The 16,422-nt window shown below is 35.2% G+C and overlaps 1 protein-coding gene across 1 annotated transcript in view; it reads right to left on the minus strand.

Annotated features, from left to right (window-relative positions):
- The window catches only part of NCAM2 (neural cell adhesion molecule 2), a 576,480-nt gene that overhangs the window by 117,453 nt on the left and 442,605 nt on the right, over window positions 1-16,422 (minus strand). The window contains exons 10-11 of the mRNA XM_062180124.1: window positions 14,862-15,049; window positions 10,649-10,745 (exon numbers count right to left, since the gene is read on the minus strand). Of these exons, the coding sequence (XP_062036108.1) occupies window positions 10,649-10,745; window positions 14,862-15,049 (285 nt within the window). The remainder of the gene's footprint in view (window positions 1-10,648; window positions 10,746-14,861; window positions 15,050-16,422) is intronic.

The following is a 16,422-nucleotide window of genomic DNA, read 5'->3' on the forward strand; positions in this document are numbered from 1 at the left end:
GACTCTGGGAAAATTAAAAACTTATTGAGTATCATTTTCCTCACAAATAAAATACCAACAGTAATGTGTTAAGTGGTTGAGAGAGTAAGTTGATGTATATAATTAATTGGAAATTCACATGTATTATTTTCTATTATTTGATTCTTAAGAATTGTGCGAGCTAAAATTAAAAAAAAAAAGAATGGAAGGGAAGAGGGAGAGGGGAGGGTTGCAGGTGGGAGGGAAGTTATGGGAGGGGGAAGCCATTGTAATCCATAAGCTGTGCATTGGAAATTTATATTCATTAAATAAAAGTTAAAAAAAACTCAATCTGAATACAGATAATTAGAGGCAGGAAAGGTAAGAGTGATGGGATGAGGTATATATGGTAAACTTGTATTAAAAGTTCACATATTTTGTTGGATACATCAAAAACTTTTTGAAATAAAATCATAAAAAATAATAAATGACAGCATATAAATGAAAATGGTTGACATTTTGATATTTTCATGCTTGTGAAACCATAGTTTCCTCAAGCATAAATGTGAAAAGTTATAAAGAGTCATTCCTGGTGATAATTTGACCTCATTTCAACCAGAAGAGTAACAAAATGAGTTGCTCTTCTGATTTAATTCTGACAAAAGAAAGGCATACAGGCTGGCGCCGCGGCTCAATAGGTTAATCCTCTGCCTGTGGCACCAGCACACCAAGTTCCAGTCCCGGTTGTGGCACCGGATTCTGTCCCGGTTGCCCCTCTTCCAGGCCAGCTCTCTGCTATGGCCCGGGAGTGCAGTGGAGGATGGCCCAAGTGTTTGGGCCCTGCACCCGCATGGGAGACCAGGAGAAGCACCTGGCTCCTGGCTTCGAATCAGCGTGGTCCACCCGCCGCAGCGCACTGGCCACGGCGGCCACTGGAGGGTGAACCAACAGCAAAAGGAAGACTTTTCTCTCTATCTCTGTCTCTCTCTCTCACTGTCCACTCTGCCTGTCAAAAAAAAAAAAAAAGACATACAGCAAATGAAAAGAAATTAATAAGTGAAATGGGATGGAAATATGTGAATCCTTATGGAAAAGAAGCAGGTAGTAATAAATTATTGATATGTCTATCTATTTATCTATCTTTGTAACTAGCTATCATTTATGCATCCATCATTTCTATTGAGATGATTAGAAACAGACTGGAAGGGATACATACAGTATTATGTTATCAAACAAAATAGCATTTCAAAATGAAGATACACTATAAAATAAAATGTTGAAAACATACATCCACAGGTAAGAATGAAGAAGAAAATGAAAGGGACTAATAAAATAGACTTTAATGTAGATGCAAAGGAGATCTTGATGAGTATATTTTTAAAGTACTTTCTCAAGAATGTTTTGACTATTAGGTTTGTGTGTGTGTGAGTTTAGTTCCATACAAATTATAATTTTTTTCTATTTATGTGAACATGATCCCTACTATTCTATAGGAAATGGATTGACTGTTTATCATTTTGGTGGTAAAAAATTTTAGTAACATTAATTCTTCCAATCCATGTCCATGGGATGTCATTCTATTTATGTATGTCTTCTTCAATTTCTTTCATCAATCTTTTAAAGGTCTCATGTTGAGATGAGATCTTTAATCTGCATGGTCAAAATCATTCCTTTGTATGGTTTTTGGCATCTATTGTAAATGAGATTTTTGATTTTTCAGATAGTTTAGTATTATGATATGTGTATATGGTTTTGTAGTTTGCAATGATACTGAAGATTGAAGACACCTAACATTCTCATTAAAGCAATATATACAATAGATGAGATAGAAAATCAACTTAAAAAGCCAGCAGCAAATGATAGATGAAGAAATGTATAAATACACAACAGAATATTATTCAGCCAGAAAGAATGAAATCCTGTCATTTGTGAAAACATGGATGATCTGCAGATATTATGTTAAGTGAAATAATCCAGAAGCAGATATCTCCTTCATTTGTGGAATCTAAAATGTTGACCTGATAGAAGTAAAGGGCATAATGATGGTTTCCAGAGGTTTGGGTGTTTAATGGCAAGGAGAGAAGGGGGAAATGTTGGTCAGGTATACTTAGTGACAGATGGGAAGAATGAATTTCAGGAAATCTACTGTACATCAGTTTGACCATTTAAGAGAATTTTTGGAAAACATGTTGAATAGATTTAATGTGCTTCCATCACAGAACTTAGAACTTTGTGAGGTAATCTACTTATTAACTGAGAATACTTAACCATTCTTCAATGTATGTATACTTCAAAAGATTAGTAGTATCATGGTCTTTTCAATTTAATAAAGACAGAAGATAAAAATTTTGAAAAGGAATGTGAAACACGGGCTTATAAACTAGCGGATGTAAGACCTGCTTTTCCTTCTATCTCTGTAACTTTCAAATAAAAAATATACTTAAAAAGAAACCATGTCTTAATATTGAAGACATCAACATCAAAAAGGTTGTTTGTGAGTGAAAGTGTGTGCATATTTGTGAATGTGCGTGTTTTAGCTCTTCCTCAATTGCATTCTTAAATTTCTGAAATAGACTCAACATTAATTGCAAAAATAGGAGACATCATGTCCTTTTTCTCAAATCATAAACTATCATATCTTCGTTCCAACATCATTGAAATATAATGGAAAATAATTTTATATAGTTAAGTGTACAACCTGATGTTTCCTATACACATTTGATTTTTCTTATGAAATAATTACCATAATCAAGCTAGTTACCACTTTATCAACTACTACAGTTAGTTTTATGGGTATGTGTATCATAAGAATGCTTATGCTCTACCTATACCAAATATATATATATATATATATATATATATATATATATATATAAACTTTTCTTAACTATTTGTGCATTGATGTACATTAAATTCCCAGAACTCATTTATCTTGAATAAATATAATTTATTGCAATTTCTTTATTTTATTTTATTTTATTTGACAGGCAGAGTTAGACAGTGAGAAAGACAAAGAGAAAGGTCTTCTTCGGTTGGTTCACCCCCCAAGTGGCTGCTACTGCCAGCGCACTGCACCGATTTGAAGACAGGAGCCAGGTGCTTTCTCCTGGTCTCCTATGTGGGTACAGGGCCCAAGGACCTGGGCCATCCTCAACTGCCTTCCCTGGCCACAGCAGAGAGCTGGACTGGAAGAGGAGCAACCGGGACAAAATCCGGCGCCACAACTGGGACTAGAACCCGGAGTACTGGCACCGCAGGCAGAGGATTAACCTAGTGAGCCGTGGCGCCGGCAGAGGCTTTGTAATTTCTCCCATGGCTTCCTTTACCCAGCTCTTGGCAAATACTCTTCCAAGCTCTCATCCATGTGGTTGCAAACGAAAGAACCTATTCATTTTCCTTCCTCTCCCCTCCTTCCTTCTCTGCCCTTCCACCTCTACCTTCTCCTCCTCATTTCCCCCTCCTCTTACTCTTCCTGCATTTTACGCTAGGTAACACTCCAGTGAGCAGTTGTTGGTTCCATATCTTGGATATCTTGGTAACTGGGAATAATCCTGCCATGAAATTAGTATCTTGGAGAGCTATCACCTCTTTATTAGCCCATAAAAGGCTTTTCATTTACAGAGCTAAACACTTGGTCTCCAAATGGCATTCCTCTTATTTCCAGCCTTTCCCAGAAGTCTGCTTCATTAGATGGGTCTTTCCTTTCTCTTTTTGATTCTTCTTCTTTGCCATCTTATTACCATAAACTACAATGTCTCCCCAAATGATAGACTTTCTTTGATCATCCTGCTCTCCCTTCAGCCATATTGTCTTCTCTTTTTCCCATCACAATCTTTGAAGAGGTTGCTACTAATTTCTGTGCCAATTTCATTACTTCTGGGAATTTGATTCCCTAGAATGATGGGAAGCTAAAGATTCAGGTGTAGTTTAGACATATTGAGTCAGCCATTTCTCCACAGATGAGGATGCGGTAATGCTAAATTTAGGTCACAGAATCTGAAGAAAAACCCTCTTTTTTTTTTTTTTTCTGGTAAGCTCTCCTTTAAGTAGAAAATACTTTAGTGAATATTCTTCCAGCATGGTGCTTTAAAACCTGTCCTATATATACTCTACTGACATTAAGCATTAATTTCTATCACATCAGCTGGTTTCCATTATCATGAGGAATGGAAATCAAAATCGTCATTACCCAGATTCACTTTGATGGTTTGGCTCTAAGTAGCATGTAGCCAATTAGAATGAAAAACACGTATAAACAGTTTCAAGCATTGGTGGAGGGTGAAAACCATTTTCCCCACTTTTTTTTTTTTAAATGATTATTTATTTATTTGAAAGGCAGATTTACAGAGAGCCAGAGGCAGACAGAGAGAGAGGCCTTCCATCTGCTGAAGCCAGAAGCCAGGAGCCAGGAGCCAGGAGCTTCTTCAGGGTTTCCCACTTGGGTGCAGGAGCCCAAGGACTTGGGCCATCTTCTACTGCTTTCCCAGGCCATGGCAGAGAGTGGGTTTGGAAGTGTAGCAACAGGGACTTGAACCAGCGCCCATATGGGATGCTGGCACTGCAGGCGGTGACTTTATCCACTAAGCCACAGTGCCCGCCCCTCTCCCACTTTCTGAACAAGTGTACATGGACAAAAGGATCTGCAAATGCACTGAGGGTAGCATCTGGATTTCTCACTCAGTCTGTTCACACAGATTCACAAGTGTGGAGTGAGTGTGATGACGGTAGAAGGTAGCTTAAAAGCAAGGATTCCTGGCAGATTTCTTATCCGCATGTGCAGATTTGACTTCTGGACCTCATTAGTGGTAGTCTGTGACCTAGAAGCTAGAAAACTGGTGCCTGATTTTTCTCTTGCTTTCCTCTGATTTCTAAACAACAAATTATCTGCAATAAATCATTTTCTGCTTAGTTTATCAATTGCTGTGTAAGTCAAAAACTAAGGAAATGACACATTAAGAAATATGCAGCTGGGATCAGTGCTGTGGCATAGCAGGCTAAGCCACCACATGCATTCTGGCATCCCATATGGAAACCAGTTCAAGTCCCTGCTGCTCTACTTATGATCCCTCTCTGTGCAAATGCGCCTGGGAAGCAGTGGATGATGTGTAAGTGCGTGTTCTCTTGCATCCATGTGGGAGACCTGGAAGAAGCTCCTGGCTCCTGGCTTCAGACTGGCCCAGCTCTAGCCATTGTGGCCATTTGGGGAGCGAACCGGCAGCTGGAAGATCTCTCTCTTTCTCTTTGTCTGTCTTTCTGTTTTTGTATCCCTATCTCTTTTTCTCTATCTCTCTCTGTGTGTATGAGTGTGTGTTTGTAATTCTGCCTTTGAAATAACAAAATAAAATAAGTCTTCCAAAAAAAATATACTCACTACAGCCACTAAAACTGCAACATGCTGAGTGTCACTATCAACTATCTGTTTCCCAAGGAGAGAATCCATCTGCTTCTGCTCTGAGTAACCATTTTATTATTTTTTCCTCATTAAAGTGTTTTAATGGGTCTCAAAATTCTGACAGATATTTGGTCAAGTTTTTCCATTAAAAGGTACTGATTATAAAAACCAATAACTTAAAACCACCATGCACACACACACACAATGGTTCAAAAAATATTCTTCCCTTCTGAAGGTTTTATGATGTATTGCTATCATTAGCCAGTCTTTTACTATTAAACATAAATGACCAATTGAGGCAAACAGTTCTAAGACTGTTCTCCACCACTGATTAAGACTGAGTTGACAGGTATGAAGGGACAGTATTTATTATGCTTTCAGAAAATTCTGGGCAGCCTTGGTAACCTTTGCAATAGATTTTACCTACATATTTCTTCATATTACAATTGTTATTGGTCTGAATGTCCTGATTCTTATGTTGAAGTTTATTTTCTTTGAAGATTTATTCTATTTTATTTATTTATTTTATTTAAGGCATATACAATTCATGTATTTCATATATGCAGATTAAGGAACATAGTGATACTTTCCATTCTGACCTCCTTTCCATCGACTCTCCCATCTTTCTTCCTCCTCCTTCTCCTATTCCTATTCTTAATTTTTACAAAGATCTATTTTCAGTTTATTTATACTCATAAGATTGACTTTACACTAAGTGAAGGTTCAACAAATAGTATGAAGAAAAAAACACTGTTCCTCAACAGTTGAGACAAGGACTGTAAACAATCATAACAAGGCAGAGTTACAGAGAGAGAGAGAGGGAAAGAGAGAGAGAAAGAGACAGACAGAAGAGACAGACAGATCTTCCATCTGCTGGTTCAGTCACCAACTGATCACAATGGCCAAAGCTGGGCCAAACCGAAGCCAGGATTCAGGAACTTCTGGGTCTCCCACATGGGTGCAGGCTCCCAAGGACTTGCACCATCCTCCACTGCTTTCCAAGGCACATTAGCAGAGAGCTGGATTGGAGGTGGAAGAGCCAGGACTCGAACTGCCACCCATATGGGATGTTGGTATCACAGGTGGCAGCTTAACCACCATTTCACAACACTGGTCACTTTATTAAGAGGTGAGAATTCTGAGGAAGTGATTAGGTCATAAGGGTTCTGCTCTCATGAATGAATCATTTGCCCTTTAAAAGAGGCTGAAGGGAGTGTGTTCATCACTTGCACCACATAAGGAAGGCCAGAGGGTGCCGTCAATGAACAACAGGCCCACACTAGCCAACAAGTCTTGCCGGTCTCTTGCCCTTAGATTTCCCAGTCTCCATAACTGTGAGCCAACAATTCTAAAAAGGAGTCTAAATAAAGTGTCAAATGCATTTTGAAATAGTGGTCAGAATGCAGTAAGACAAATTATGAGATTAAGCCTATATTTTAGTGAATGTGAACACATCTGAACTGTAAATTCCTCCCCATTTCACTACTCTCTGGTTTTCTCTAATTGTCCAATCCAAATCATTAGACTATTGATCTTTCTACAGCATTTAATCATTTATGTTTAAATTTTCTCCCACCAGTTGTTAGGTGAATGCTCTGAATAAACTTTTTCTCATTTATTATTCATATACTTTTACATATTGGTTAAACTGAGGAAGTACACAGATCTATCCTTGAATATGCCATTTTTGCCTCTAGTATTCTCCATGGATGTATAGGAAATTGTTTCCTGCAGATATATCTATATCTTGACTTCTCACATTTCTCCTGGACCCTGAGATCCTATTATTAACTGAGAATTTCAATTATTATTCATGACATAATGTAACACAGTTAACTCTTCATGCATTTAACAAAAACATGCTATAACCTTTATACCTTCAATAAATTAATCTAAAACTACTTAGACTTAGGCAACTTGTATGTGTATTTCTTCCCCCTGTGGAGCAACCAAAATTAGTTTATAATATTTAGTTTATAATATTTGGGTTTACATTTATGGATTTGGAAAGTGGTAATTATTATTATTATTATTATTATTATTATTATTATGTTATGCTGAAATAAGTCTTTAAAATGAAACCAAGAAAGCTGTTTCAACCTAACTAGATCATGTTGTTTTATGGCCAGAGAAACTCCCAGCTTCCCTTTCTGCATGTCTGACAGAATTAAAACACTATGAATGTTTTAGAGATCTATGAGTTGAACTCTCATTACTTCACTGTTCACATCACCATCCACTGCTCCCCTCAGATGATGTATTTCTCCTGTCATCCACTAAATGTCTCAAAGTCCCCTCAATTCAGATTATGGTGTTACATTGACTCAATCTTTTTCTTTTTCACTGGACTTGATTCTAGGAACACTTTCAGATCCAATTCAAAAGCTATTATTTGTTTGAATCTTTCTCAAAATGGGTAATCAGAATTCAATTTTAAATCTTGATGCTATTGGTTCACACTTTTCTTTTAGCCCTTACCTTTGAATTCTAACTTTCACGTAAAAACCAGATACCAACTATTATACCCCTTTAGACTCAGAAGTCTATGACAATGTCTGGCACCTAATAGGCTTTCACTATGAGTTTGTTGAATAAGTATGAAGTTATTAAGAATTGATGAAAACACTGATTCCCTATATAATATTATCACATTATTCTAATTTAATTTCATAATAATATGAGAATGAGAAAATGAGGGAATGTTATATAAGTAGTTTCTGAATATGACTAAGGTCACCTCGGTATTTCCAAAAATTGAACAAGATGTTGTCTTTTCCAGGCTAGATCACAAAAATAATTATGTAAGAAAGTTGAAGAAAGTGTGTTTCCAACTGACGCAATTTTAATCTGCTTTCCAGAGTCTGGATAAACTCTAGTCTGGCTAGAAGGACCAGTAAATGTACTGTAATTCCATATCTACAGAATTCTGTCGATTGACACAATTTAACCTGAACAAGGTCTCTGTTCTCAAAAGTGACTTTTATAGGCTTATCTTTGAGTGAGGTGAAAATATAGATGACCACCTCATGAGGTTTGTGAATTAAATCAATCTTGGTAAGAATGATAAAATATTGGATTTGACAAGGTCTCAAGAGGTTAAAAAGATGAGCCCAAACTGAGAAGATGAGATTTAATGGGGGTAAGTACAGAGTCTCACACTGAGGTTAAAAGAATCAATTGTGAAGCACAGTATGGGAGACCTCACTTAAGTGCAATTTGTGTAAGAAAGATGTAGGAAAGCCACAAGAACAGAAGTAGTGGCAAAATCACATGGAAATTGAAATTACTTACTAGAAATACAGTGTCACTAATAAGCACAGTTATTACCCCATTTAATTGTGTTTTGGTCTGTACTGTCCAGATATGGGAAGGGACTTTAAAAGGTATGTATGAAAATGGAATGCAAAGATAAGTTTATTCTAATGCAATCTATTAGAAATACATACATAGTTTTTCCATCAGGCACATTTCTGAAGACATCTCATACTCTCAGATTTTATTTTTTCTCACCAAGATAATCTTATTTTAAAATTCTACCTTCCACAAAATTTATGAACTTCTCTATTTGTATTATAACAATAAATATATTGACATATTGATTTCTATCCGAAAGAAAAGTGACCTCTAGGAACTAAAATTTGGTCATAAAAATAATTGAATAAATATTACATAATATTTATTGCATACTTGACTTGCAGAGGGTGCTGGTATTGCATGAACTCATTTAGTGCTCACAACAATCTAATGAGATAGTTCATAGCATGATTGCTTGAAATTTTGCCTGGAAACCTCCCCAAGAAAAAGATATTCATTCCCCATATTCTGTTTGTTTTACCTGTTAACAGCTTAGCATTAAGTCCCTCCCATAAAAATCTCCAGAAAAATATGACTTATCAGAAAAGTTTGCTATTTAGTGAAGGTGAGATTACTGTTTTATGGTTTAATATAAAAACTTTAACATTTAAAGTTGAAATAAAACAATGTTGAAATCAATTAAGAAGTGCAAGGGGCTGGTTCTTTAATGCCTTGTTAAGCTACCACTTGGGATGCCCATATCCCATAAGAATGCTTGGCATGAGTTCCCTACAGCTTCCTGTAAGTGCACACTCTTGGAGACAGCAGAAGATGCATCTGACTGTTGGGTATCCGGCATGCCTGTGGGGAACCCAGGCTGAGTTCCAGGCTCCTGGCATGTGGAAAGTGAACGAGCAAATGGAAGTTCTTTGTATTTTTCCTCTTTATCTCTGTGATTTTCAAATAAATTAAACAAATGAAAAAGAATCCACAAAAATATAAATTAAATAATTTGATAATAAAATTTAAAAACTAGAATTAAGGTCATTTGAAAATTAAAATTATATATAAATGCATGCAGTGCCTTTTACAATCTGTTGGAAGACAAAACAATAAGGAAAGAGGAACACTAATGAGTTGTAATTTTAACAAATGATTTATATGACTTATTTATTGTTTTGAAAGCAGACTGATAGAGAGGAGACACATAACTATACTCATATACCCTCTCCCCCGACACACACACACAGAGAGGGGGAGGGAGAGAGGGAGAGAGAGAGAGAGAGAGAGAGAGAGAATGAATCAAGATTTTCCATTGACTGCTTCACTCAACAAATGGCCACAATAGCCAGATATGGCCGAGGTTATAATTCATTTTCTCTGAGGAGGTTTTTATCTTTTAATTATTAACATAATTCTTACGGTACTTGAAATATAATTTGAGATCTTAAATATATATGTTACCTACTGTTGTCACATAAATCTCAATTACAAAGTTAGGAACAATAAAATCAGGGTTTAATCAGTCTTGATCTGTGAATACCTTTTATGTTCTGATTACATGTCAGATACAACTGTTCCAAGTTAATCAGCACTCGTTCATTCTTTCATATAACAATTTACATAATGATTCATTAAAGTGTACAAGATGGTTTGACATGGCAGCTAGTGAGTAAAGCTGCCACCTGTGACTATCTGTATCATATACAGGTGGGCGCCAGTTCACATCCCAGCTGCTTCATGTTTGATCCAGCTCTCTGCTAATGGCCTGGGAAAAGCAGCAGAAGATAGTTCATGTATTATGGCTTACCACCCACGTGGGATACTTGGATGAAGTTACAGGCTTCTGGGGTGGACTAGGCCATTGTGGCCATCTGGGAGTGAAACAGTGGATGGAAAATATCTGTCTCTGTATCCTCCTCTCTCTCTGTAACTCTTAATTTTAAATAAATAAAATCTTAAAAAATTGTTGTATGATCTCAAAAATTATTGTGCTATACTTACCAGCTAAAGCAAGAATATATTCTTGAAATCTTGTTCCTATACGGTTAGTGGCTGTGCAATTATATCGTCCAAAGTCATTGTCAGATGTAGGAGCAATCTGAAATGATCATTATAACAAAGGATTTTAAGCAACATCATAGAAACTTTAAACTAGATATTAGTATGCCTACCATTTGTGTTCATGCTCATTCATCATATAACTCCTGTCATAGCTTTTTTTCCTGTGTCAATTAAACTGTATTAAATAGTGAAAAAATTTCAAATGTGTTTTCACAACCAGGAAATACTAAATATTTAAAGAAGATAGATTTGTTTATCCCAATTGCTCATTCATTATACAAAAATGTGATATCCAATAAATGTGTAATTTTGTATCTATTATAAATAAAAATTAACTACCTAAAAGGATAGGTTGAATCAAAGTTTATCTATTACATTCATTTAGCAGAAAACTCTCACCATTTTATAGTATCCACTGAATAGCAAAATCATCAGTTTCTCCTGTATGTAAAACTCAGAAAACAGTATGCAGTTTGAAAAACAAATAGTTAGGGCCGGCACCGTGGCTTAACAGGCTAATCCTCCGCCTTGCGGTGCCGGCACACCGGGTTCTAGTCCCAGTTGGGGTGCCGGATTCTATCCCGGTTGCCCCTCTTCCAGGCCAGCTCTCTGCTATGGCCCTGGAGGGCAGTGGAGGATGGCCCAAGTGCTTGGGCCCTGCACCCGCATGGGAGACCAGGAGAAGCACCTGGCTCCTGGCTTCGGATCAGCGCGATGTGCTGGCTGCAGCGGTCATTGGAGGGTGAACCAACGGCAAAGGAAGACCTTTCTCTCTATCTCTCTCTCTCTCTCTCACTATCCACTCTGCCTGTCCAAAAAAAAAAAAAAAAAAAAGAAAAAACAAATAGTTAAAATAAATGCAAATGTGAAATTGAAAATAGGAAGTTTATACCACACTTACTACTAACTAGATTTCCTGTTTTAGTCTCAGACCAGGATGAATTAAAGTGAAACAGACACAAAACATGAGATTTCTCTCCTTTTTGCAGGTTTATGTATGTAAAATTATAAGAAACAATGAATCATTCCAAAAAAAAATTTTGCAGGAAGATATTTTTCAAGAATATATTGTCCCTGTGCAAACACTGCCAGAGACAGGCACAATTTCTTGATATCTAATAACAGTATATTTCCATTCAATTCCTATCATTCTCATTTTGTTTAGGTGGAAAATAGCTGGCCTAGGGCCTTACATATTTGAAATCCATAATTAACTTAACCTTTGAGGACTCTTTCTGTGAATCTTGGGACCAACCTGACAATTCTAAAACATAGAGGTTCCTAAACTATCAGTTTAGGAAAAGAGATTTGATGCTAGTAATAGATATAATTTTCAATTCCAGTAACTGTTATTAAGAAAGAATACCCTTACAAGAAGAGTTGCTGCTAATTTCAACTGTATCTTAAAAGAGAAAAATGATTTTGTGGCAATGAGAGGCTATTAACTAAGAGTGCAATTTTGAGGTCCATTGAAGATGATAATTCTAAAAGAGTACCAAAAAAAAAAAAAAAGTAGTGTCATTCATTCTCTAGGCAGCTGTCCATCTAGGAATAGTTCATGAGTTTAAGGCTTAGAAGTTTTAACAGCTTTTGCAAAAGTCCTCCTTAGTGATTCAAATATTCATTTTTCTTACTTTCAGCTTTTGATCAGGCAGTCTAAGTTAACACTAATACAATTCTGCTAATGAGAATGAAATTTAACAACACCCCTTTCTTATTCTACAGTCATCTCAGAAAGTGCTCTGTATGTTCCACAGGGATGAATGTGTATATTGAATCAATACAATGCAGAGACAGAATATCCACAATGGAGAATTGTGAGTGTTGCACACTACTTTAAGGTTAGCATTTTAAATATAACCACTTTTTTATACATTTTAAGAACTAGTACTTAGATGACAATTACAATAACACTTAAGTCCCACAGCTACTATGTGTTCTACCAATAAATGTTACTAATGTTTATTTTTTCTTTTTTTATCATTTTGTATTATTTTCAAGCTGTGTCACTTGTTCATATGAATTTTTAAAATGAAAAATGATTATTTTTTAATAAAAATTTTAAATAAAATTTTATCTGTGAAAAAATATACACAGAAACAAAAAACAAAGCAATGTGTTAACTAGCAGATCAATTAGCTATATGTAAAGTAATAAAAGATGGCTTATTTTCCACCTGGGGTTGGAGTTAATGCCTTTTAAGGAGAAATTTAAGTAGCATGAGATCTTCATATAATCTGAATATTTTCAGGTTGTAGGTACAAAATGATTCTTGACATGAACCATAAAGATTAGGAGTTATCTTAGGAACTCAAAAGTGATATGGTGAAGTAAATCAAAAATTACACATCAGTCTATCATTTAAGTATGATCTTAAATCTACCTGTTATAGACTGAATTTCATTCACTCCAAAATTCAAATATTGAAACTTTAACACCAAGTGTGAGTATATTTGGAGATAGTATCTTTAGGAATGTAGTTAAGCTTACATGAAATCAAAAGGATAGGTCCTAGTACAGTAGGGCTTTTGTCTTTTTAAGAAGAGAAATAGACAGAGTGTGGAGTAAGGGGTGTGGGAGGACATAGCAGGGTGAAAGTCATCTACAAGTTAAGGAAGGAGTCCTCTCTGGAAACCAATTCTGCTGACACTTGGACATTCAGCCTTCAGAATTGAGAAAATAAATTTGGTTATGTATACAAGCCAGACTGTGATATGCTATCATAGCAACCAAAGGGATTAATATACTACTCAAAGTTGAAGCTAAATCTAATCAATTTTAACCAAGGTTAAAAAATAAACTAAAAGTTAGCTTAAATCTGCTTAAAAGTCTTTGTGAAATTGATAGCCCTACCAATTTACCAACAGCCAGTTCTTCCAGTACAATTGCAAATACTAATTTACACTGAAATAGATTTAAATATATAACCATAGAAATATTTGGGGTTGTGATGGATAAATCTTAATCATTTTTCTCAAGTAATTAACTAAGTCAAATTATAATGTAGAAGAGATAATATGATATGAACAAGAACACCTTCAATTTATGCAGTAGGGGTATCTCATGTTATTCTAAAGCATTCATTTCTTTCAATTCTTGTAAACTGAATTAATGGAGAAAATGTCTCAACCTTTCAGCTAAAAACGACTGTGTAGATTCCCATTTGTTTTGAAAACATTATAAATTGAAGGGCTGATGATTACTGTCATATGCATATAGAAATTTTGCAAATTGGTACATATAAACATACATACATACTCACATATACATAATCTGCAATTAACAAATAAAAGCCATTCTATTTTTTTTTTTTTTTGACAGGCAGAGTTGGACAGTGAGAGAGAGAGACATAAAGAAAGGTCTTCCTTTTGCCGTTGGTTTACCCCCCAAATGGCCACTATGGCCAGTGCGCCGATCTGAGACCAGGAGCTCCTGGTCTCCCATGCGGGTGCAGGGCCCAAGCACTTGGGCCATCCTCCACTGCCTTCCTGGGCCACAGCAGAGAGCTGGAAGAGGAGCAGCCAGGACAGAATCTGGTGTCCCAACTGGGAGTAGAACCCAGGCTGCCGGCACCGCAGGTGGAGGATTAGCCAAGTGAGCCGTGGCACCGGCCAAAAGCCATTATATTTAAATAGTATTTAAAAGCCAGCTACTTGGCACTATAAAAATAATTATTTATACTCTTATTTTAAATTTTAAATATAGAATTCAGAGAGGCTCTGAACATGTAAATTTGATCTAGTTAGAAACTTTCCTCAGAATTTAAAAATGTAGCCATTATATAATATTTATATATGGCAATCTAAGGAAAACACATTTATGAACATAGGATCAATTGAAGTAACACTGAAGTTGAAATTTTTCCCCCCAATGTTAAATTATTAGGTTTTCTCTAATATAAAGTAAATTCATAAAAATGCTGTGTTTTATATACCATATTTCTGAATTAGTGGATACTGAGACATTCATCATTAATGGGCCATGGTCTAAATGCATAAACTTTACCTTCATGTAAAAAAGTATGAAATTTATATATGTATATATAAATATAATAGGATGTACAAATAGATTATATAGATAATAATAACAGAAATAGATTTTAAAATATACTCCAAAACAGTAGATAACTACTGTTCTTTACGTGAAGACTTACCTCTAATATCATCTTTCTTCCTGCACTATATGTCTTTAAATTAGTGGTGTTTTTAGCTGGTAAGACTAATTTGTCTTTTCTCCAATGTATTGATGCTGGTGGATTCGACTTCACATCACAACTTATATTGATAGGATTTCCTTCCCAAGAGTAATAAATTGTTTGGTTTGATATAAACTTGGGAGCATCTGTAAAGTAATATAATAAAATATTTACAGACTTTTATTTAACATAATAACTGTTTTCTCAGTATGAACATTAGCAATTTGTAATTGAAGACAACAAGTAGCCATAACAATTCTCATTTCAGTTATTTAATAAGTTGGCATTGGAATGCATGAAAATGTATTTTAATTCCATATTTTATAACATAGTTTTGTCATTATTAAAAACTAAAATATGGTCAAATACTAAAATATAAAAAACTCAGATAATTTATTTTTAATTATCTGACAAAACTACCCATCAATTAATTAAATGACTGTGTACATTTGTAGAAAATATTTTAGGGATCAGCATATAATGGGGGAGTTTAGGATAAATATCCAACAAAATCAATAGTTTTCTGTCAATTTTTAATCATTTTCTAGTCATTATTTCTCTCATAAAATATTTTAAATATTAAAATATAAAATATAACTTGAAATATTGACCTCATAAATAAATATTAATTATTTTTATGATGTTTTCATGTTTACAAATTTAAACCAAATATGTTCTAATTAATTAGTAATAATTAATTTAAAAATTAAACAGTTGTTATGGCTACCTGTCCCTTTTTAGGTATGCATGTAATAACTCTATAATAATAGTTAAAAGCCAGCACACAACATATTATATCATTTTATTGGCAAACTTAATTATGAAGACCTGTTACCATTATACAACTTTTCAATGTTTCATTTAATATTCAAATATACAAATATTGATTTGTATCCAATTTTGTTGTATCAACTTAAATATCAGATATGCAACATGAGAATTACAGGCTTTAGTGCCAATGCAGAAGTAATTATTACAAATATGCAACCTATGTATCATTCACTCTGTTTTTAGCATGAATATAACATACAAGTATAAAGTGTTCATTGAATGTTTTCTACACAACAGCACCTTTTTAAAAATGATTTATTGTATTTATTTGAAAGATTTACAGACAGAGATGGAGAGAGAAAGAGAGAGAAAGAGAGAGAGAGAGAGAGAGAGAGAGAGGAAAAGAGAGAGAGGGAGAGATCTTCCATCCTCTAGTTCACTCCTCAAATGGCTGCAACAGCTGGCCAGGCCAAAACCAGGAACTTCATCCAGGTCTCTCACATGAGTGCTATCCTTTGCTGTTTCCATAGGAAAATTAGCAGGAAGCTGTATCGTAAGTGGAGCAGCTGAGGCTCAAACTGGCACTCATATGGGATACCAGTGTTGCAGGCTGCAGCTTAACTTGCTACACTTAAATACAGCCCCTTATAATGCAACTTTGTACATTTTATTCTACTTAATATTTTTAAATATTTTTATTCATTTTGAAAGGTATTGAGACAGAGAGAGAGGGAGAAACAAAAAGAAA

The sequence above is a fragment of the Lepus europaeus genome, chromosome 2, assembly GCF_033115175.1.
Source record: "Lepus europaeus isolate LE1 chromosome 2, mLepTim1.pri, whole genome shotgun sequence".
NCBI lineage: Eukaryota > Metazoa > Chordata > Mammalia > Lagomorpha > Leporidae > Lepus > Lepus europaeus.